Below are 22,470 nucleotides of genomic sequence, written 5' to 3' on the forward strand. Positions count from 1 at the left end.
CTGAAACGGCCGCTATAGACGGCACTATGTACAGCCTCCCCCCCCCCCCCCCCCCGCCCGCCCGTGGAGATGATCAGCGGCTCCGTGTTCGTGAATCGGCCGCTTATTAATTGAGACCGCGGCTTCACTTTACCGCGAGTACCTATGTCCCGCGGTCGGAGCACTTTTTCCCGGTAAGTTTTCGCAGGCAGCTCCGAGATCAGCTGTTAAAGACATTACTCTACAACAGGCTGGCATTAGTGACAATGTTTAATTGACTGTGTTATTGAAACATATAGTTTAGGCCCTCAACTTCATGAATGAATGAAGTAAGTGAATGAATGAATTTATACACATTATAAAAGGGTGTAATTAAATTAATTAAACTCCATACAGATAGATTTTCATAAATTCAGACTTTAGATCTTACCTTTTAGTTAGAGTTGGTTCCTGACTGTCTTAATCTTTGTGTTCCAGGACCTCAGCAGGGACTTTGCTTTCAAGGCTTTCTTCCACTTCCTCAACTTAGCAGCACTTTCTTCAGCCTTTTTAATGCTTTTCCCACTAAATACAATTACCTGCTGCAAGTTTCCATGACATTTATTCCACAGAACAACAAATCGGAATCTCCAGTAAAACAGGCATCTGTGAAGCCCTCTTAGCCATTTTGTGTGCTAGCCTGAAACAAAGCGCGTGATTGGCCAACTGGCAGACAACTCAATGTTAAACGTGCATTGATTGGACTAAAAATTACCCGAAATTTTTCCGGTTTTTCTCTAATTTAATAAAAAATGTGCAAGTCTTCTTCATATCGAGTTTCAGGGGTGATTTATATAATTTTTTTTACACAATATGTGAAAATGTCATGTAGTTTGGTGACTTGGGTCACGAAATCCTATTTCTAGACACATTTTTGATGCTCGGCCCACAGCCTACCAGTGATAGCTTCAAGGAACAAGGGGGCAGGTTTAAAGCAATGGGTGAAAAAGGAGGTTGAGAGGATGAACCTGCCCCTTTAAAGACACAAAGTAACATAAAGGGTCAGGCAGCATCTCTGGAGAACATGGCCCTATTAGGCCCAGAGTGTGGGTGAAATCTCACTGCCTATAAGTTCTTAAGTTGCAGGAGCTGAATTAGGCATTTCGACCCATCAAGTCTACTCCGCCATTCCAATCATGGCTGATCTATCTTTGCTTCTCAACCCCATTCTACTACCTTCTCCCCATAACCCCTGATACCCCTACTAATCAAGAATCTATCAATCTCCACCTTAAAAATATCCACTGACTTGGCTTCCACAGCCAGCGGTGGAAATGAATTCACCACCCTCTGACAAAAGAAATTCTGCCTCCCCTCATCCTTCTAAACTCCAGCGAGCGCAAGTCCAATGACGTCAAACGCTCTTCATATGTTAACCCAATTATCCCAGGGATCATTCTTGTAAACCTCCTCTCGACCCTCTCCAATGCCAGCACATCCTTCCTCAGATACAAGGCCCAAAACTATTTACAATACTATAAATGCAGTCTGACCAGCACCTTAGAAAGTCGCAGCATTCTATCCCTGTTTTGTATTCTAGTCTTCTTGATATAATAGCCAGCATTGCATTTGCATTTGCATTTGCATATAAGAGGACAGTCATTCAGGGCTTTCAAAATAAATTGGATAGGCAAGAAAGAAAATAACTTGCACAGCTACAAGAAATGAGCAGTACAATGGGACTGACTGGATTTCTCAACAAACAGTCTGCAGTGAATAGATGGGCTGGATATCCTACTTCAATACCATAATGATTCCATGGCTCAGCTCAATGTGACAGCAGGATTTTATCCAGCATGAGCAGGACCTAGGTGATGCAAATGAACCCACAAGGGAAGAGCAAGACGGTGAAACTCTCTAGGGGGGGAGGAGCCATCTTGGGGAACGGCTGCTAACCAGCAGCCGTCCGTTTAATTCATTTTTTTTTCCAGTTTTTAGTTAGTTTTGTTCGTCGTTTTTTTCGGAGAAATGGACTTCTTATTGTGGGGGGAAGGAGGTAACCTTACTTCTAGGTCCCTACCTGGTCGGTGAGGCAGCTTTTTCTCTGGGCTGCCCGTCGACCCATCCTCGTGGCCTACCAGCGGGCTTGGAGCGCCGTTTCCTGGCGGGGACCGCCCAGCACCTCGGCTTCGGTGGCGGCACAGCGCTGCAGCGCCATCGTGGAGCGGGCGATGCCTTGCCTGGGTCGCCGCGCTGGATCGACGCGCTGGAGCTCCGGTGAGCTGGACCGCCGAGAGCAACACCTCCGGGCTGCGAGTCTGCGGAGCGGGCGGCGCCGACATTAACATTGGGAGCCTGGGAGCTCCAACTCGGTGCGTCCTTGTCGGCTGCGGAAGCCGACAATCCCCTGCTAGGAAGCGGCCGTTCCAGGTGGCCCAGCCGCTGTGAGGACTCTCCCGACGCCGGGGCAAGACCACCCGGCTAGAACGGCCAGGAACATCGGGCCTCCATTGAGGCAACAGCGGTGGCCTTAATAGGCCTGGCTTTTGGGAGAACTGGGGTTGGGGACTGGACATTGTGCCTTCCCCCACAGTGGTATCCACTGTGGGGGGATGATTTTTCTGTGTGTAAGGTACTTTGTTAGTCTGTGTCCAAGATGGCTGTCGGAAGGGAGAGTGGACGCTGGCGCGCTTTAGCTGCCGCTGCTCTCTCTTCACATTGTGTTTTTTTTGATTTTTTGATTTTGTGTCTTTGGAGCGATTTCTATCTTTAATTTGTGTATTGATGATGTCCTTATTATTTATTTTTCTCCGACTATATGTTTTTTTTTCACTTCTGTTTAATCTTTGTAAGGTGACCTTGAGATTTGAAAGGCGCCCGAAAATAAAATGTATTATTATTATTATTAAACAGGCTTCAATGAGTGGAAATGTCAGAAGGGAACTGAAGAATAATGGATGAAGAAAAGTGAGAGGGCAGGAGCAGATCTTGACAAAGACAAAAGAGGAAAATACGTACATCTGGATGTGAAATGATATGGGGTAGAGGAAGAGGAAGAAATTAAGAGGCGAGATAAAAGAGAATAATATTACATAATAGTTAAGTACAGAAAATTGGGAGCAAAGTTTTCAATGAGTTTACACAAAGAAAGCCTGCAATACCCAGAGGATAGACACAAAATGCTGGAGTAGCTCAGCGGGACAGGCAGCATCTCTGGAGAGAAGGAATGGGTGATGGGGTCTCGATCCAAAACGTCATCTGTTCCTTCTCTCCAGAGATGCTGCCTGTCCTGCTGAGCTACTCCAGGATTTTGTGTCTATCTTTGGTTTAAACCAACATCTTCAGTTCCTTCCTACACAGGAGGTACCCAGTGTTCCGTAGTTTAGACAAGGCCCTGGATTGATGGTTGAGGTACCAAGCCAATATGATCATGAAATGCTCAGGTCAGCTCCAGCAGATCGAGCTATGTCCCAGGTAAGATAAAGGCTTAACTGAAGAGACTCCAGTGTGAGGTGCTTGGCTACTGATCAGAATTGAGACATCACAGTCTGCATGCTGTGTCATCTCTTACCAATTGATTTTATCAACTATTCCAGGGAGGCAAATGTGCACTGTAGTCTGCATATCATGACTGCTTAACTAATTGTCTAGAACTCTGGTGAAGCTTTTTTAAAAGTAAGTAAGACTTCTGAACTAAAGCGTTCTAGTTACTTTGAAACGAAAGACACAACTAAATTTCCATTGTGTTTTTTAAACTTATCTTCCCAAATGCCCAACTAAAACCATACAGAATGGAGGCCACTCCCGAGGTAGTGACTTTTATTTTACAAGGTTTGCTTTTTACTTTGACAATTTTTACCTTAATTGATAACAAACTTATTAAAAGCAAATAAATCACTTCTGAAGTCAACAGAAGAGGCCCTTTGTACCAGGTCAATGCTTTGTAATTAATCATTCCCTCAGAGTACACAGTTAAATAGACAGCCAGTTTGGAATTGACCTTGAGACTTGCATTGCTTCTAATCTTCCTACTGATTGGGCGATTGACGATGGGCGCCGCACGATGGCAGCTTCGCCTGCAGTCTGTCTGTCCTTTCATCTTTTTTTGTTATTTTTAGTGTGTTTTAAAAGTTTGTGTTAATGTTCTCTGGTTTGTTTTATGTGGGGGGGTGAGGACGGGAGAAACTTTTTTTCAATCTCTAACTTTGCCGGATATGCGATTGTTTTCCGGGTCGTATCTCCGGTCGCTCTGCGGACTGACATCATGGAGCTGGAGGCCTTGCTCGAGACTGACTTTGAGCCCAACCTCTTGGACGTGGACTTACCATTGGAGCCGATCCCTTGCCTGGGATCGCACTCCAACCGCGGCCTGCGGACTTTACCATGGAGGAGCTCGCAGTTTCAGGTAGAGATCGATGTCGGAGCTCCATACGACACGGAAGGTTCGACCAGATCCGACTCTGGGTCACGTTGCCTGGTGTGGGGGAGCTGAGATTCCCCCCCGATGCAGGAGCTTGATCGCCCCAACGCAGAGGGTCCAAACACCACCGTCTACGGGAGCCAAGATCGCCCCATCAACGGAAGGCTCAAGGACCCCGACCGCAGGAGAACATAGAAGGGAAGAGATTGAACTTTTTTCCGCCTTCCATCGCAGTGAGGAATGTGGAGGACTCACTGTGGTGGATGTTTATGTTAAAATGTATTTTGTGTTCTGTTGCTTTTTATTGGTTTGACTGTATGGCAAATGAAATTCCTCGTATGTTGCAAAACACTTAGCTAATAAAGTATGATTGTGATTATGACATGGATTATTACACAACAATTTCAGATAACTGCAGCAAATTATAAAACTTTTTGCTTACTTTTCACTCAAACGTATTGAACACGACACAGATACTATTGGTCTAAACTCAAGCATTTTTACTTTTGCATTAAACATTATTTAAAATGGAGGAGCAAGAGAATTAGATTAGATATTTGTTACAACAGCTCAAAATCCACAGGCTGGTGGGAAATGAAATTTTGCTAGTGGACCTAGGAAGCCATGTTCATCAGATAATATATATAGGATTAGTGTAGATGTGTATAAAGTCGGTATTACACAGTGGGCCAAAGGGCCTGATTCCTGTGTGTGTACAAGCCTAGGATTCTATTGATTTGAGATGACAGAGAAAAATGATACTACCCCTTGGATTCATTTCTCCACAAATAAACATTTCCATAAACCCCTCTTCCCTCCACAAACTTCTGGAAATACCTTGATGAAAGAACTGCGGACTGCAAAGTGCAAAACCTGCACATCCACGATTCCTGCAGGATTATTCAAAAAGCCAACAAGGATTTTATCTCTAGAATGGAGACCTTAATAATACTAATAATACATTTTATTTATAGGGCTCCTTTCAGGACTCTCAAGGACACCTTACAATTAAAACAAGCGTGACACCATACAATTAAAACAAGCATGAAACAGATACATATACAGCAACAATACACAATCGGAGAGAGAGCAGCGGCAGCCAATCACGCCAGCGTTCACTCTCGCCTCCAGCAGCCATGTTTTCCGAGCCATTTGCAGCACACCAATAAAAATAAAACACACCATTAAAGAATTTAACATAAAACATAAAAACAACCCCCCATAATGGTTCCCACTGTGGGGGAAGGCAACAAAGTCCAGTCCTCTTCCTCATTGTTCACCCATAGTTGGTCTTATTGAGGCCTCCTCAGTTGCCGCAACGGCGGCCCGATGTTACAGGCCCTCTCGCCGGATGATGGAGCTCCGGCGTCTGGAGAACAGTTTCCCTCTTCTCCCTACCTACCCCACACATAAAAAGATGAGGCCTCCAAAACAAAAAACTTTTAAGACACTAAAAACAAAAACAAAAAGGGTGAAAAGGACAGATAGCTGCAGGCAGAGCAGCCATACTCGACAGCGCCCCCCTCGGTACCTTCTCTGATCTCATTCCCTCCATGAGCTATCTGCTCATTCCTTTAACTCACTAAACTGCCTGCCTACTAATTGTTCTTTGTGGGTCCCATGCCAACTGTCGTTGGATAAGCTGCCTCTCAAGTAGCATCCTTCACCCCTTCAAAACCATTCTCACCACTTGCATCTCAACCTACCTGTACTTCCTTGCAAACTGCTACTAAACATCCCACCTCTGTCATTGAACATGTTGGTGCCTGTAGATTTCACCCCTACCCTGGCACCCCATACTTCAGTGCTTATCTCTCCAAGCAGCTTTACATCTTTCAAATGGAAGTAAATGAAACAGGTTTACATTCCTGTTTTTGACTCAGCGGGAAAACAGGCCCTTTTGTCCCACCGGGTCCACGATGACCAGCGATCCCCGCACATTAACAGTATCCTACACCCACTAGGGACAATTTTTACATTTACCAAGCCAATTAACCTACATGCCTGTACGTCTTTGGAGCGTGGGAGGAAACCGAAGATCTCGCAGGTCACGGGGAGAAAGTACAAATTCCGTACAGACAGCACCCATAGTCGGGATCAAACCCGGGTCTCCGGCGCTGCATTCGCTGTAAGGCATCAACTCTACCAAAGTGCCGCCCTAGTCTTAGTGCTGCGTCACCAACACTATGGTGCCATTATGAATCCGTTTTATTCCCCATTTCTTCAAAAGCATGGATCTATTTGGCTGAAGGTAAACACAAAAAGCTGGAGTAACTCAGAGGGACAGGCAGCATCTCTGGAGAGAAGGAATGGGTGATGTTTCAGGTCGAGACCCATCTATTTGGCTGGTAGTTCCTGCACCACCACTCTAAATGTACAGGTAGGTTTGTTGCTTCAGCTGATAACTTCAGTACATCTGATCAACACTGGATTCATGCTTCATCTGGCCAATGCATACTCAGAGGCAAGTTGAAATAAATGTGTTCTTCCAATTGCCCAAGTCAGGCACAACAGTGCTTATACAGGTGTCTGTATTACCTACAAAGAACTTCCGAGTGTTTCCCAATTAGAAGCTTTGGATGAACTATGAGATCCGCACTCTTCTGAAGACCAGACACCGGGCATTCATGTCTGATGATACAGTGGTTTATAAGAAGTCCAGATACGACCTTGGTAAGGTCATCAAAAAGGCCAAAAGGGACTTCTGTACCAAGCTGCAGGATGAGACAGATGTTCGGCAGCTGTGGCGGGGCCCCGAATACAATCACCTCCTATGAGGCGAAATCAGGAAGTAGCTCGAATGTCGGCGTAGCATCACTCCCTGACGAGCTCAATGCGTTTTACACACGCTTTGATAGGGAGAACACTGATGTGCCTTCTCGAGCCCCCATTCGCTGTGATGGTATTTCAGTCACAGTCACAGAGGCCGACGTCAGGAAATCCTTCAGAGGGGTGAACCCTCGGAAAGCGCCTGGACCTGATGGTATACCCGGTCGTGTTCTAAAAACCTGTGCGGACCAACTGGCTGGAGGTTTTACGGACATTTTCAACCTCTCAATTCCAAGGTCTGAGGCTCCCACCTGCTTTAAAAGGGCATCAATTATACCAGTGCCCAAGAAGAGCAAGATGACGTGCCTCAATGACTATCGACCAGTGGCACTAACGTCGGTGGTGATGAAGTGCTTTGAGAGGTTGATCATGGCGCAAATCAACTCCAACCTCGACAAAAACCTGGACCCACTGCAGTTCGCTTACTGCCACAACAGATCAACGGTGGATGCGATCTCACTGGCCCTCCACTCCGCTCTGGACCACTTGGACAACAAAAACTCATATGTCAGGCTGTTATTCATTGATTACAGCTCGGCATTTAATACAATCACCCCCTCCAAGCTGGTTACCAAACTCGCAGAACTGGGTCTCTGCACATCCCTCTGCAATTTGATCCTCGACTTCCTCATTCACAGACCACAGGCTGTTCGTATTGGTGGAAATGTGTCAGCCTCAATAACAATCAGCACGGGAGCACCTCAAGGCTGCGTGCTCAGCCCTCTGCTGTACTCACTCTATACTCATGACTGCGTAGCCGGTCATAGTGCGAACTCCATCATCAAGTTCGCTGATGACACCACTGTTGTGGGACGTCTTACTGACGGGGACGAGTCAGAGTATAGAAGAGAGATCGACCGACTGACCAAATGGTGCCAGCACAATAACCTGGCCCTCAACACCAGCAAAACCAAGGAACTGATTGTGGACTTTGGAAGAGGTAGGATGGGGACCCACAGTCCTGTTCATATCAACGGGTCGATGGTGGAAAGGGTCAAGAGCTTCAAATTCCTGGGCGTGCACATCTCTGAAGATCTCTCCTGGTCCAAAAACACTGATGCAATTATAAAGAAAGCACATCAGCGCCTCTACTTCCTGAGAAGATTATGGAGAGTCGGTATGTCAAACTTCTACAGGCGCACAGTAGAGAGCATGCTGACCGGTTGCAACGTGGCTTGGTTCGGTAACTTGAGCGCCCAGGAGCGGAAAAGACTACAAAAAGTAGTAAACACTGCCCAATCCATTATCGACTCTGACCTCCCTACCATCGAGGGAATCTATCGCAGTCGCTGCCTCAAAAAGACTGGAAGCATCATCAACGACCCACACCATCCTGGCCACCAAGATGGTGGCGCTGCCTTAGCTGCTGCAGCTCGCCTGCAGTCCGTTTGTTTTTTCTTTTTTTTGTTTGTTCTTTTGTCCTGTTTTAGTTCATTTTTTGGTTTTACTTTATTATGTTGTGTATGTGTGTGGGTGGGGTGGGGGGGGGGGGAGGGGAAACGTGTTTTTGGTCTCTTCCTTCGGGGGGATGCGACTTTTCTTGTCATATCCCCCGTGTCCGTCTCCGTCTGTGCCGAGGCCTAATAGCGTTCCGGCGGCGGTGGCAGCAGCGACCCGACATCGGAGCTGTGGCGGTTCGACGGCAGCGGCAGCAGCGACCCGACATCGGAGCTGTGGCGTTCCGGCAGCAGCGGCAGCGGCGACCCGACATCGGAGCTGTGGCGGTTCGACGGTAGCGGCAGCGGCGACCCGACATCGGAGCTGTGGCGTTCCGGCGGCAGCGGCGACCCGACATCGGAGTGTGGCGGTCCGATGGTAGAGGCAGCGGCAACCCGACATCGGAGCTGTGGCGGTCCGACGGTAACGGCAGCGGTGACGTGACATCGGAGGTGTGGCGTTCCGGTGGCAGCGGCAGCGGCGACCCAACATCGGAGCTGTGGCGTTCCGGCAGCAGCGGCGACCCGACCTCGGGAGCTCACAGGTCACAGGTTGGTGACCTGTTTTTCCGGAGCTCCTGCAGCAACAGCTTCGTCCGCTGGAATGGAAGGCGGCAGCTTCGGCCACTCCGTGCCGTGGAGTTTGAACCGGACCGTTCGCGGCACTCGAATTCAGCCGCGGGACTTACTTACTTACCATCACCCGGCGGTGTCACAACATCCGAAGCGTGGATCGCCGCGGAGCAGAGGGAGAACAAGGAGGGAAGAAACAAGGACTTTAAGAATTTTGCCTTCCATCACAGTGAGGAGGTGCCTGGTGAACTCACTGTGGTGGATGCTAAATTTGTGTTTATTGTGTGTTTTTGTCATTTTTATTATATGTATGATTATATGTATGACTGCAAGGCAACGAAATTTCGTTCAGACCGAAAGGTCTGAATGACAATAAAGGCTACTTTGACTTTGACTTTGACCTCCCTGCTACCTTCAGGTAGAAGATACAGGAGCCTGAAGACTGCAACATCCAGGTTCAGGAATAGCTGCTTCCCCACAGCCATCAGGCTATTAAACTCAACTCAAACAAAACTCTGAACATTAATAGACTATTATCTGTTTATTTGCACTTTATCTGTTTATTTATTCATGTGTGTATATATGTATATAATGGTATATGGACTCACTCTGTTCTGTATTTATGCCTACTATATTCTGTTGTGCTGAAGCAAAGCAAGAATTTCATTGTTCAATCTGGGACACATGACAATAAACTCTCTTGAATCTTGAATCTGTCACATGTATCACGACTTAAACTCACATAGTTCTCTTCCGTTTGATGTGGGCACATTCAGACGAAACTCGTGCAATGACAGAGAATGTGCAAACTCTACACAGACCAGCACCTGAGGCCAGGATTGGCCTTCCAGTCTGGTGCTACAATGCAACAGCTGTGCCACCCCAATCTCTGTGCTGCTGGCCTCATGCCTTCAACCCAGTCTGCAGCCAGTATAGAAGCCTTACTTAACTTTTCCTTGAGCATTGTCTGCTTTGATCTGTCCATTTCGCACCTTACATTCCCTTTGTACCCTTCCATATCTCTAGTTTCCCTCTCCCCTGTCTCAGTCTGAAGTAGGGTCCCGACCCAAAACGTCACCCATTCCTACTTTCCAGAGATGCGGCCTGCCCCAGCAGTTTGTCTCTATCTTTAAGCATTACTTTAGTTCACTGAACATACAAAGAAACTATCCACAAAGGAACACTCACATCTGATTGAATGGCAGAGTAGATTTGATGTGCCAAATGGCTTAAATCTGCCCCAATCACATATGATTTTATGATCTGCTGCATCAGATTACCATCAGATATACAATTAAAGACAGGGAGCTGGGTTCCCCAGTTTTTGTTGACACGAGGGTCAGATTGACTAGAGCATCATCTACTCATCCCCCATCATGAGCCATTCAGCGCTCTGTAAAATTCAACACATCTACTTTCTATTGCCCACATATTCACCCGCAACAAGCCCTACCTTGTCTTTCAAAATACTAAACATCACCAGCTTGCATTGTTTCAAGTCAAAATCTTCATACCATAATCTTCACACCACACAATGGCAACCTCTTCACGACCTTAACCATTCACTGCCTCCATCATCGACACCCTGGCTGTGGTGTGACACAGCTGCAAGGTCGACTGCAATAATTCACCAACCCTTGTCTGTGGAGCCTCCAGCCCACAAGCGTTACCGCCAATAAGAACAAAAGGCAGAAACGTTCGTGAAGTCCCTCTCTAAGTCAAATACCATCTTAGTTTAGAAAGACATTCTTGTTACTGGATCAAAATTCTGGAATTCTCCAGTGTGAAGGTCGCTCTCGTGAGGACGGCCTGGCGAGGGGCTGAGACTCTCCCGTGAGGGGCTGTGGCACTCCCGTCGGAGTGGCCCAGCTCGAGGGAGGAACGGCACTCACGTGAGGGCGATCTGGCTCGGGGCTGGAACGGTGCTCCAGTGGCTGGGACGGCGTTCTGGCGGCGGTGACCTGAGTCCGGGGTTGAGCCCGGCTGGAGGGCGGCAGCTTCGACCACCCCGGGCCGCGGTGTTTGAGCCGGCCCGTTGTGGGGTTCGGTGAACCGCGGGACTGTTTGTTACATCACCCGGTGGGGTATCGCCTCAGCGCAGAGGGAGAAGAGGAGGGAAGAGACTGCAGCCCTAAGATTTTTGCCTCCACCACAGTGAGGTGCTTGGAGGACTCACTGTGGTGGTGTTAATTTGTGTTTATTGTTGTTACTATTGTATGATTGTATGTATGACTGCAGGCACGAAATTTCGTTCAGACCGTAAGGTCTGAATGACAATAAAGGCATTCAATTCAATTCAATTCAATAAGGAATATGAGTAGAATTAGGCCATTCGGTCCATCAAGTCTACTCCACCATTCAATCATGGCTGATCTATCTCTCCCTCCTAACCCCATTCTCCTGCCCTTGAATCAAGAATCTATCTATCTCTGCCTTAAAAATATCCACTGATCCACGGTACCTGCACCAAAGTCCAGTGAGACCACTCACCAGCACATTGCTAATTAGGAATGAGCAGCACCTCAAAGCCTTGTAACTGACTCGACATCCTGTAAATAAATTGGATGAAAAATATCCAGCAATATCCTCCGATCCAAACAATTTTTACTTCTCAAATAATATTCTTTACCCGACCAAGGTGTTCTCACTATAATCTTCACAGAATCTGAAAGAGGGAAGGAAGCTGCATTCGGTAACACTTTCCAGGCCCATCCTCACTATCTTTACGATGTCTTTAGTGACAAGTTCTCTTAAATTTGTTCTGTCAATAATTTGCAAAATATGTTATAAGTACATGGTCTCATTGAGTTTGCAATCTAACATTAAAATATGATTTCATTTTTTTCATAATTAATATTATAGTCATAAATGCCGCTTATATTTCAGTCATTTATCTACACTAATTTATGTATCACAGTTCAGTCATTTATTATAACAGAATCATTCAGCATGAAATATGCATCTCCATGCTTGAAACGAAGGCTGATATACTTAATTACTGCTTAAACAACTTGCATTTATTTTGCAAGCTTAACATAAAAAAAAACATTCTGAAGCACCTCACAAGTGCAGGACCAAAGAAAATTTCACACTAAGGCATATCAGGAGTTATTATAGCAGATAAATAAAAACCTTTGTGAAAGGGGGAAATGTTAGAGTGCCTTAGAAAGAATGATATATGAGCACAGAGGTTTAGGGAGAATGTTTCCGAGTTTAAAGCCTTAAAGCCTAAAAACACGATTGGCAATGGTGAACTGATTTAAAATGGGAATGAACGGGGCAGCACAGCTGTAGAGTTGCTGTCTTACAGCGCCAGGGACCCGGGTTTGATCTTGACTATAGGTGTTGTCTTTACAGAGTTTGTACGTTCTCACCAGGACCTGCGTGGGTTTTCTCCGGGATCCTCCTACACTTCAAAGATGTACAGGCTTGGTATAAATGTAAAAATTGTCCCGAGTGTGTAGGATAGTGTTAATGTGTGGGGATCGCTGGTTGGCGTTGGCTCGGCGGGCCGAGGGGCCTGTTTTCGCACTCTATCCTTAACTAAACTACACTGGCCAATTGGATGAGTAGGGATGAACTGCAGATGCTGGTTTACACTGAAGATAGACACAAAAATGCTGGAGTAACTCAGCGGGTCGGGCAGCATCTCTGGAGAAAAGGAGTAGGTTACTTTTGGATTGAGGCCCTTCTTTAGACCTTTCTGAGATGCTGCCAGACCCACTCTTCTTCTTGCATATGGCGTGCACAGCCTAAAGTTGTAGGACAACTTGTTCTATTTGATCTTATTTGATTGTGCACACCAGGTTGATTGCATTTGTGGAAACAGGACGGACCATGTGAAGGTTGCAATCTCCCACGCCAGCCAGACCCACTGAGTTACTCCAGCATTCTGCGCTTTATCCCAATTGGATGAGAGCATTGTCAGGAGGTTGTCAGGATGGAAAAGGTTACAGAGATAGGGAGGGTTAACATCACTGGGCGATTCAAAACCACGAGTGAGAATTTTAAAAACAAGGCATTGCTTAACTAATCAGCAGAATAGAGGTACTGGGATGGTGGGACTGGACACAAGTTAGGACACAGGTAGCAGAATTATCAGTAAAAGAAAGGCCAGCCAAAAATATTGGAATAGTAAAGTCCAAACCATTTTCATACCCACAAAATGCTGGAGTAACTCAGCGGGGCAGACAGAAACAGACAGGCAGGACAGGGATGCTGCCAGTCCCGCTGAGTTGGTCCAGCATTTTGTGTCTTTATTCGATTTAAACCAGAATCTGCGGTTCTTTCCTACCCATTTTCATACACATTTTAAGGCCGTCATTCAAGTGGCCAAAATAAAGTAATTCAGCTTTAACCTATCTAAAACACCCACCTTTATGCAAGGTATAAAAACTACACACACGTTTTATTTGGTAGATGAAGATGACCCATGACTTTCAGTGTATTTGTGAGAACTTTTATCATGGGCTTCCTGCTATGATTTACATGTCAATGCAAAACATGGTTTCAATTACGACCATTTCTGGATGGATTCTTTCTCAAACCTATGTCTCTCTATGACAATGATCCTTTGAAATCATGATCCAGCCCAAAATAGAAATCTGTCAATTTAATTCAGTCCATGCTAAATCAGGGAAAGGCTGAGATCATTTAATATGGCAAAGGCTGTAGGGTCAGACAACACTCCAGAGGCCAGAACCAGAAGCCATAGCCTCAGAATAAAAGGACGTACCTTTAGAAAGGAGATGAGGAATTTCTTTAGTCTGGGGGTGGTGAATCTGTGGAATACATTGCCACAGACAGCTGTGGTAGCCAAGCCAATGGATATATTTTAAGGCAGAGATTGACAGATTCTTGATGTGTAAGGGTATCAGATGTTATGGGGAGAAGGCAGGAGAATGGGGTTGAGAGGGAAAGATAGATCAGCCATGATTGAATGGTGGAGTAGACTTGATGGGCCGAATCGCCTAATTCTGCTCCTAGAGCTTATGAACCTATGAACACACCAGCTGTAGTGCTGAAGGTTTTCACTCCAGAACCAGCTGCCAAATGAGTGATCTGTTCCAGTGTAGGTACATCTAAACCATCAATGTGGAAAATTGCTCATGTATTTCCTGTTAACAAAAAAGCAGAACAAATCTAATCTGGGTAATTACACAATCAGAGTCTGAACAACCGTCCCCACCCAAAATCGCGCCTATCGGTTTGAAGAAGGGTGCTGAGCCGATACATCGCCCATCCATGACTTCCAGAGATGTTCACTGACATGTTAAATTACTCCAGCACTTTGTAGTTTGCACAAGATTCCAGCAACTGCAGTTGCTTGTTTCTCCTAATGACTGTCAAGAGTTAATTCTCAATCATCGGCAAGATGATTTTTTTTTTAAAGTCTAGTTAACCGTTAACAGAGGGACTCTTAGCAGTAATCTGAGATTTTAACCAGACCACTGTTCCAGAAATCATCATAGCCGTGGCCCAAATAGGGTGCTGAATTCCAGAGGTGCGATGAAATCTAGTAGCAATCAGACAGCATTTGACTAATGGGCCTGTCCCACTTGGGCAATTTTTTCGGCGACTGTCATAGTCGTAACTGGTCACCGAAAAAACAGCGACTGGACCCCCCTACGACAATGTCTATGACAATGTCTACAACAACCTACCTCTTAGTTGAAGGCAAGCTACCAACAACCCATAGGACATCCACCTACAACCACACCTACTACAACCTACGTCCACCCGCGACAAGCTACGCCAAGGCAGGACAATTCAGTCACCGGTATCTGTCACGATTGATGTGAGTAGTCGCCAATGGAATTCACCAAAGTCGACACCGGCGACAACCTACGTCATCCTGGCGACAACCTAAGTGATCCTGGCGACAACACTATGTCACGCTACAATCGTTGGCATCAAGCCCACGGGTGCCGACTGTTTAAAACATTTCAAAATCCAGCGGCAACCAAAATAAAGGTATGACTCTTTGGGCGGCTGAGAAGACCACACAGGCGACCATGTGGCCATAGCCTAGTCGCCTGTAGTCGCCTAAAAAAGTGGGACTGGGGCATATGGGTGGCATAGAGGAGCTGTGGTACAACCAGAATTTATTTATTTATTTATTTATTTATTTATTTATTTATTTATTCCGAACAAGTAAAGACATTAAAGACATTAATAGTAACAAAATCGAAATTATCAAACAATTGGACATTACAATCAATATTTACAAAGCAATGAAAAGAACAAACGCAAAGTTCCAATGTGTCTGTACAAGCTCGAAAAGGAGTGAGAAGAAGAATAACTTATTAAATCTCACCCCTTTTCCCCAACACTTCTACCATGTTTAAAAATCAATTAATTAATAATAATAATACTACCCTAGGCAATTTCCCATAATACCTACAGACATATATATACATACAACTATTATGCACATACAAACTTCATATCTGAAGTACCCAAACATAAGTAAACAATAGTAAAGCAATAGATAAACATTAACCCCCACTTGTCAACCATCCCATCCATCCCTGTACCCCTTGAAAATTATTTTTTTATATATCATTTTAAAATGATTCATGTTTGTGCATTGCTTTAATTCCCCATTCAATTTATTCCACACACCTACTCCACAAACCGAAATACAAAAGGTTTTTCTAGTCGTACGGACTCTTTGTTTCTTAAAGTTAAATATTCCTCTTAAATTGTAACCCCCCACACGCTCGTTAAATAATTTTTGAATGTTTCCAGGTAAATTTTTATTTTTGGCCCTAAACATTATCTGAGCTGTTTTGAATGTAACCAAATCTTCTAATTTTAATAAATTTGACTAAAAATAATGGATTCGTATGACCCAGATACTTAGCATTATGGATAATACGAATTGCTCTTTTTTGCATCATGGTTAATGAGTGTATCGAATTTTTATAGTTATTACCCCAGACTTCTGCACAATAATTTAAGTAGGGTAAAAATTAATGAACAATAAAGAATACGGAGTGATTTGTAATCCAGAGCTTGCTTGGCTTTGTATAATACAGAGATACTTTTTGACAATTTTAATTTTACATGTTTAATATGTGATTTCCAGCTTATTTTATCGTCAATTATAACCCCAAGAAATTTATTTTCATGCACTCTTTCAACTTCCACCCCATTTATCTTTATACTTACTAGTGTATTTATTCTACAATTACCAAATAACATTATTTTAGTTTTACTCAGATTTAATGAAATTTTATTCCTATCAAACCATATTTTCAATTTACCCATTTCTTTTATTATTTTATCCAATAGCTGTTTTAAATTTTCCCCAGAACAAAAAATATTTGTATCATCTGCAAACAAAACCAGCCTCAAGACATTGGACACATTACAAATATCGTTTATGTACATGATAAATAATTTTGGGCCCAGCACTGACCCCTGTGGTACACCACACACAATGTCCAAGCATGTAGAATTATGACTACCCAGATTTACAAACTGTTGCCTGTTACTTAAGTAGCTTTTAATCCAGTCCAGTACTATTCCTCTAATTCCATACCTCTCCAATTTTTTTAATAAGATATCGTGATTAATTGTATCAAATGCTTTTTTTATGTCAATGAATATCCCAGCTGCATATAATTTATTATCAATGGCGTTTGTGATGTCTTCAGTTAATTCTAATATTGCAAGTGATGTTGATCTATTTGTTCTGAATCCATATTGACTTTCTGTGATTAATTTATTCTTTTCTACAAATTTATCTAATCTATTATTAAACATTTTTTCTAGTATTTTGGAAAATTGTGGGAGTAAGGAAACAGGTCTATAGTTTGTAAAATGATGCTTGTTCCCAGTTTTGTATATTGGTATTATTTTTGCTATTTTCATTTGAATTGGAAAAGTACCGGTTTGGAAGGATAAATTACAGATGAATGTTAAAGGTTTGGAGATCCCCTCAATGACCATCTTAACTAGCGACATGTCAATGTCGTTGAAATCGGTAGACTTTTTATTTTTACATGTTTTGACAATATCCAACAGTTCTTTTTCTTCTACTGCCGTAAGAAACATAGAGCAGGGATTTCTCTCCACTAAATTCTCAGGAGTTTCTCCAGATGTCCCTGGATCAGGGATTTGTTTAGCCAGGTCTGGTCCAATATTTACAAAAAAATTATTAAAGCTATTAGCTATATCTTCCATATTATAATTTTCCTTATCCTTATCAATAAAATACTTCGGGTAATTTGTTCTCCCCGGACCATTTCTGATAATGCTATTAAGTATGCTCCATATTCTTTTTATGTTGTCTTTGTTATCATCTAATTTCTTCTTGTAATAATCTTTCTTGCTTTTTCTTATGATGGACATCAAGGGGAGATACGGCTCATACATCTATGGATCTGGTTGATGGAGATCAAACATCTCAGTGCCAGGACGTCAATGCAAGAGTTCTACAGTGCAGTGTGCTAGGCTCAGGTACAGTCATCACTGGCTTTCCTCTCATTGCAAGACATAGTGAGGGTATCGGCAGGCTGCAAGGCCTGGGCAATGTTCAGCCATGAGCAGATAAGAGGATAGTCACACATGCACTGTTAACCTGCCGGGCATTTCCCCATTTCAAGAGAGTCTAACCACCGAGCATTGACATTCAATGATATTACCATCTCCGAGACCCCACATTGACGTTCTAAGGGTCATCGGTGTCCTGAAGCTCATCTGGACTAGCCACATATGTTGTACTTAGATACCCCAGCAGCTCAGAGACTCAGAATCCTATGTTGAGAGACTCACCTCCTGACACCCAAAAGCCTTTAGAGTGTAGGAAAGAACTGCAGATGCTGCTTTACACCGACGATGCTTGGACAGCTTACAACCCAGCGGTATGAATATTGATTTCTCTAACCTCAAGTAATCCTTGCTTTCCCTCTCTCTCCATCCCTCTCCCCAACCTAGTTCTCCGACTCGTTTCACTGTCCTCCTGATTAAAACTACTATTTGTATGCCTCGTTGTCAGCTTCCCCTCAGCCATCAATGAACCATTCTACATTTCCTTGATCAACATCTGCTTTGATCAGTCCTTTTCACATAATGCATTCTCTTTGCAACCTTCCATATCTCTAGTTTCCCTCTCCGATGACTCTCAATCCAAAGAAGGGTCTCAACCCAAATCGTCACCCATTCCTACTCTCCAGAGATGCTGCCTGTCCCGCTGAATTGCCTCAGCATTTTATGTCTATCCCCAAAGCCTTTCCTCCATTTACAAGGCCCCTTCAGAAGTGTGTTGGAATACTTTCCAACCTGGATCATTACAGCACTGAGAATACTGAGAATTCACCCAGAGTTGTGAATCTGTGGAATTCTCTGCCACAGAAGGCAGTGGAGGCCAATTCACTGGATGTTTAAGAGAGAGTTAGATTTGGTTAACGGAATCAAGGGATATGGGGAGAAAGCAGGAACGGGGTACTGATTTTGGATGATCATCCATGATCATATTGAATGGCGGTGCTGGCACCTATTTTCTATGTTTAATACTCAAGATGATCAACATCAATCCAGGCTAAAGCGTGATTGGTGTCCCATCTACCATTCTGAACGTCCATTCCATACACCAGTGGTACATAATGACTATGGCCGTATATCTACAAAACCCACTTTAACTTACTCAACTAGGCATCTCCCAAAAAAAAATCAGCGTTAAACTGTTCAGGTGCAGTTCTTTCCCTGTTCCAGGGCAATCCGTCACTCTTTTCCCCCTCATCACTAACATCAGTGTTATTTTGTTTTATTCTGAACTAGGGTGCAGGAGAATTATTTTCTCACTTCACAACACAACCACCACTCTGACTGAGAAATGCAGAAATGCCCAAAGCTGAGATTCAGATTTATGTTTCTGTATTAGGAAGTCCGTCCATTATCTCCGTCTGCCTTAACCCTGGTTACAGGGTATCTGGTAGATAGTGGGACAACCATCTTCACTGACAATAGACAATAGGTGCAGGAGTAGGCCATTCGGTCCTTCGAGCCAGCACCGCCATTCAATGTGATCATGGCTGATCATCCACATTCAGTACCCCGTTCCTGCCTTCTCCCCAAACCCCTTGACTCCGCTATTTTTAAGAGCCTTATCTAGCTTTCACTTGAAAAAATCCAGAGAAGCTGCCTCCACCGCCCTCTGAGGCAGAGAATCCCACAGACTCACCACTTTCTGTGAGAAAAAGTGTTTCCTCATCTCCGTTCTAAATGGCTTACTCCTTATTCTTAAACTGTGGCCCCTGATTCTGGACTCCCCCAACATCAGGAACATGTTTCCTGCCTCTAGCGTGTCCAAACCCTTAACAATCTTATATGTTTCAATGAGATCCTCTCATCCTTCTAAACTCCAGAGTGTACAAGCCCAGCTGCTCCATTCTCTCAGCATATGACAGTCCTGCCATCCCGGGAATCAACTTTGTAAACCTACGCTGCACTCCCTCAATAGCAATAATGTCCTGTCTCAAATTAGGGGACCAAAACTGCACACAATACTCCAGGTGTGGTCTCACTAGGGCTCTGAACAACTGCAGAAGGACCTCTTTGCTCCTATATTCGATTCCTCTTGTCATAAAGACCAACATGTCATTCGCTTTCTTCACTGCCTGCTGTACTTGCATGCTTACTTTCATAGACTCCAATTCCTTGACAATGCCCCAGAAAGCAGGTGTGCATGCTAAAGGGAGCACCTCCACCGATTTATAGTTTTCTTTCCCCCTCTCTGTCGAATGTTGCCACTGAAATCGACGAACCAGTAAAAACGACGGCGGGCACGGGGCAAAATCACATCTTCTACTCAGAATCACGCTGGTAACACAAAATAAACAGCAAGATTGCAATTATTTTGCTAATTATCCTCCCCAAACAATAACAGCTTTAGACGCGCTGCAAAACTTTACTATAAGCCTGACCGTCCATGAGTCTGTGTTTTCACATATTAAAGGCACCATTAAATGAAAAACGAGTTCATGTTTGAAACGAAAGCTGCATTATCCACGCTTAGGCCACGAATGCAATACCACCGTGGTTAAGTTTGTATTCAATGTACATTGATAGGAAAGTAAATACATGACTGGACGCGTCCTGGGAATAAACAGCAATTGCAACAGCAACATTAAAAAAAATCAATAATCAGCTAAATCTGAGCTGCATCAACCCTCTCTCAGATCATATGCGATATTTTAGTCACCCATTTCAGCCGGTTATTTTGATTCCGATTTACATTAAATAATATTCGAGGTGCTGACAGACATATTGTGCCGACCGCTGTGCTGTGGTCTCACCTCCTGCTTCCCACTGTCTGGTACTCTGCAGTACACATCCCCGGACGAAGGGTCATAGGAATCAATGTGTCTTGAGCACGGCACAAATTTGCCTCCAATGTAATTCTCCAGCACTAAATGTGTCCTCTGGTGAGCCATCTTGGGCATGATTCCTTGCTGTTGCTGCTGCTGCTTCCCACCGACCCGGCGATACAATGCAACCCAACATTGACAAGCGCAGCGACCGCCCCCTGTAAAACGCTCGGCTCCTGCAAAAGCCACTGACTGACGCTCGCCGCCTCCAATCACAGACCCACGGCCCTCAGCCGCCAACGTCAGTCGCCCACTAGCTCAGCGAGAGGTTGAGGTTTGTCACAGAGTCTTGGAGAATCGCCCAAAGGCAGCAAGAGCCGGCAGACACTCATCCCTGCACTGATGCACCTTGTGTATATAAGATCATAAGAGGACTAGATTGGGTAGACGCACAGAGTCTCTTGCCCAGAGATGGGGAATCGAGGACCAGAGGACAGGTTCAAGGTGAAGGGGGAAAAGATTTAATAGGAATCTGAGCAAGCAAGTTTATCTATATAGCACATTTCCACAACAAGGCCATTCAAAGTGCTTTACACAAAGCAATCAAAAGCAATTAAAACTGTCATTAAAACGAATAGAAAATAAAAACAAGCAAAACTAGAATGAGACAAGTATAAAATACAAGAATAAAAGTTACAGTGCAGTGTAAGAAATGAATAATTATTTAATTTAATTAAAAGCAGGGTCAAACAGAAAAGTCTTCAGCCCCGATTTAAAAGAACTGAGAGTTGGAGCGGACCTGCATTTTTCTGGAAGTTTCATCCATATATGTGGTGCATAAAAACTGAACGCTGCTTCACCATGTTTAGTTCTGACTGGAACAGAAAGCAGACGTGTCCCAGACGACCTCAGAGGTCTGGGGGGTTCATAATGTAGCAGATGATCAGAAATGTATTTTGGCCCAAGACCATTCAGTGCTTTATAAACCAACAGTAATATTTTGAAATCAATTCTTTGACAGACTGGAAGCCAGTGCAAAGACCTCAAAACTGGACACAAAGGGTGTATGGAAAAAGCTGCCAGAGAAGGTAGTTGAGGCTGGGACTATCCCAACGTTTAAGAAACAGACAGGTACATGGATAGGACAGGTTTCGAGGGATATGGATTGAACGCAGGCAAGTGGGACTAATGTAACTGGGACACGTTGGCCGGTGTGGGCAAGTTGGGTCGAAGGGCCTGTTTCCTCACCTTATCACTCTATGACTCTAATCCTACCCTAATCCTTTAGGAGTAAGGTGTTGGATACCTTTAGAAAGGACATGAGTTGGAATTTCTTAAGTAAGAGGGTGGAGATGTGGAATTCATTGCCACAGATGGCTGTGGAGGGCAGGTCAATGGATATTTTTAAGGCAGAGATTGACAGATTATTGATTAGAAGATCAGGGGTTATGGGGCAAAGGCAGGAGAATGGGGTTGAGAGGGAATGATGGATCAGCCATGATTTAATAGCGGAGTAGAATTGATGGGCCGAATAACCTTATTCTGCTCTTAGAACCTATGAACATGTACCTCTCACCATTTACAAGTCTACAAACACATACTGAGAGAGAAAGGAAGGAAACTATACAGTGCATTCAGAAAGTATTCAGACCCCTTCACTTTTTGCACATTTTGTTACGTTAAAGCCTCATTTTAAAATGGATTAAATTCATTTTTATCATCAATCTACACACAATACCCCAGAATGAAGAAGCGAAAACAGGTTTAGAAATTTTTGCAAAATAATAAAAAAGAAATAACTGAAATATCACATTTACATAAGTATTCAGACCCTTTGCTATGACACTCAAAATTGAGCTGAGGTTCATCCTGTTTCCATTGATTATTCTTGAGATGTTTCTACAACTTGATTGGAGTCCACCAGTGGTAAATTAAATTG

At 44.1% G+C, this 22,470-nt stretch overlaps 1 protein-coding gene across 1 annotated transcript in view; it reads right to left on the minus strand.

The window, feature by feature from the left end:
- aldh8a1 (aldehyde dehydrogenase 8 family member A1) overlaps nt 1-20,795 on the minus strand; it is a 47,291-nt gene extending 26,496 nt beyond the window's left edge. Inside the window, exon 1 of the mRNA XM_033020933.1 lies at nt 20,520-20,795. Coding sequence (XP_032876824.1) covers nt 20,520-20,666 — 147 coding nt within the window. The 5' untranslated portion in view covers nt 20,667-20,795. The remainder of the gene's footprint in view (nt 1-20,519) is intronic.
- Nucleotides 20,796-22,470: the final 1,675 nt, after the last annotated feature.

This window comes from Amblyraja radiata, chromosome 5, assembly GCF_010909765.2.
Source record: "Amblyraja radiata isolate CabotCenter1 chromosome 5, sAmbRad1.1.pri, whole genome shotgun sequence".
NCBI lineage: Eukaryota > Metazoa > Chordata > Chondrichthyes > Rajiformes > Rajidae > Amblyraja > Amblyraja radiata.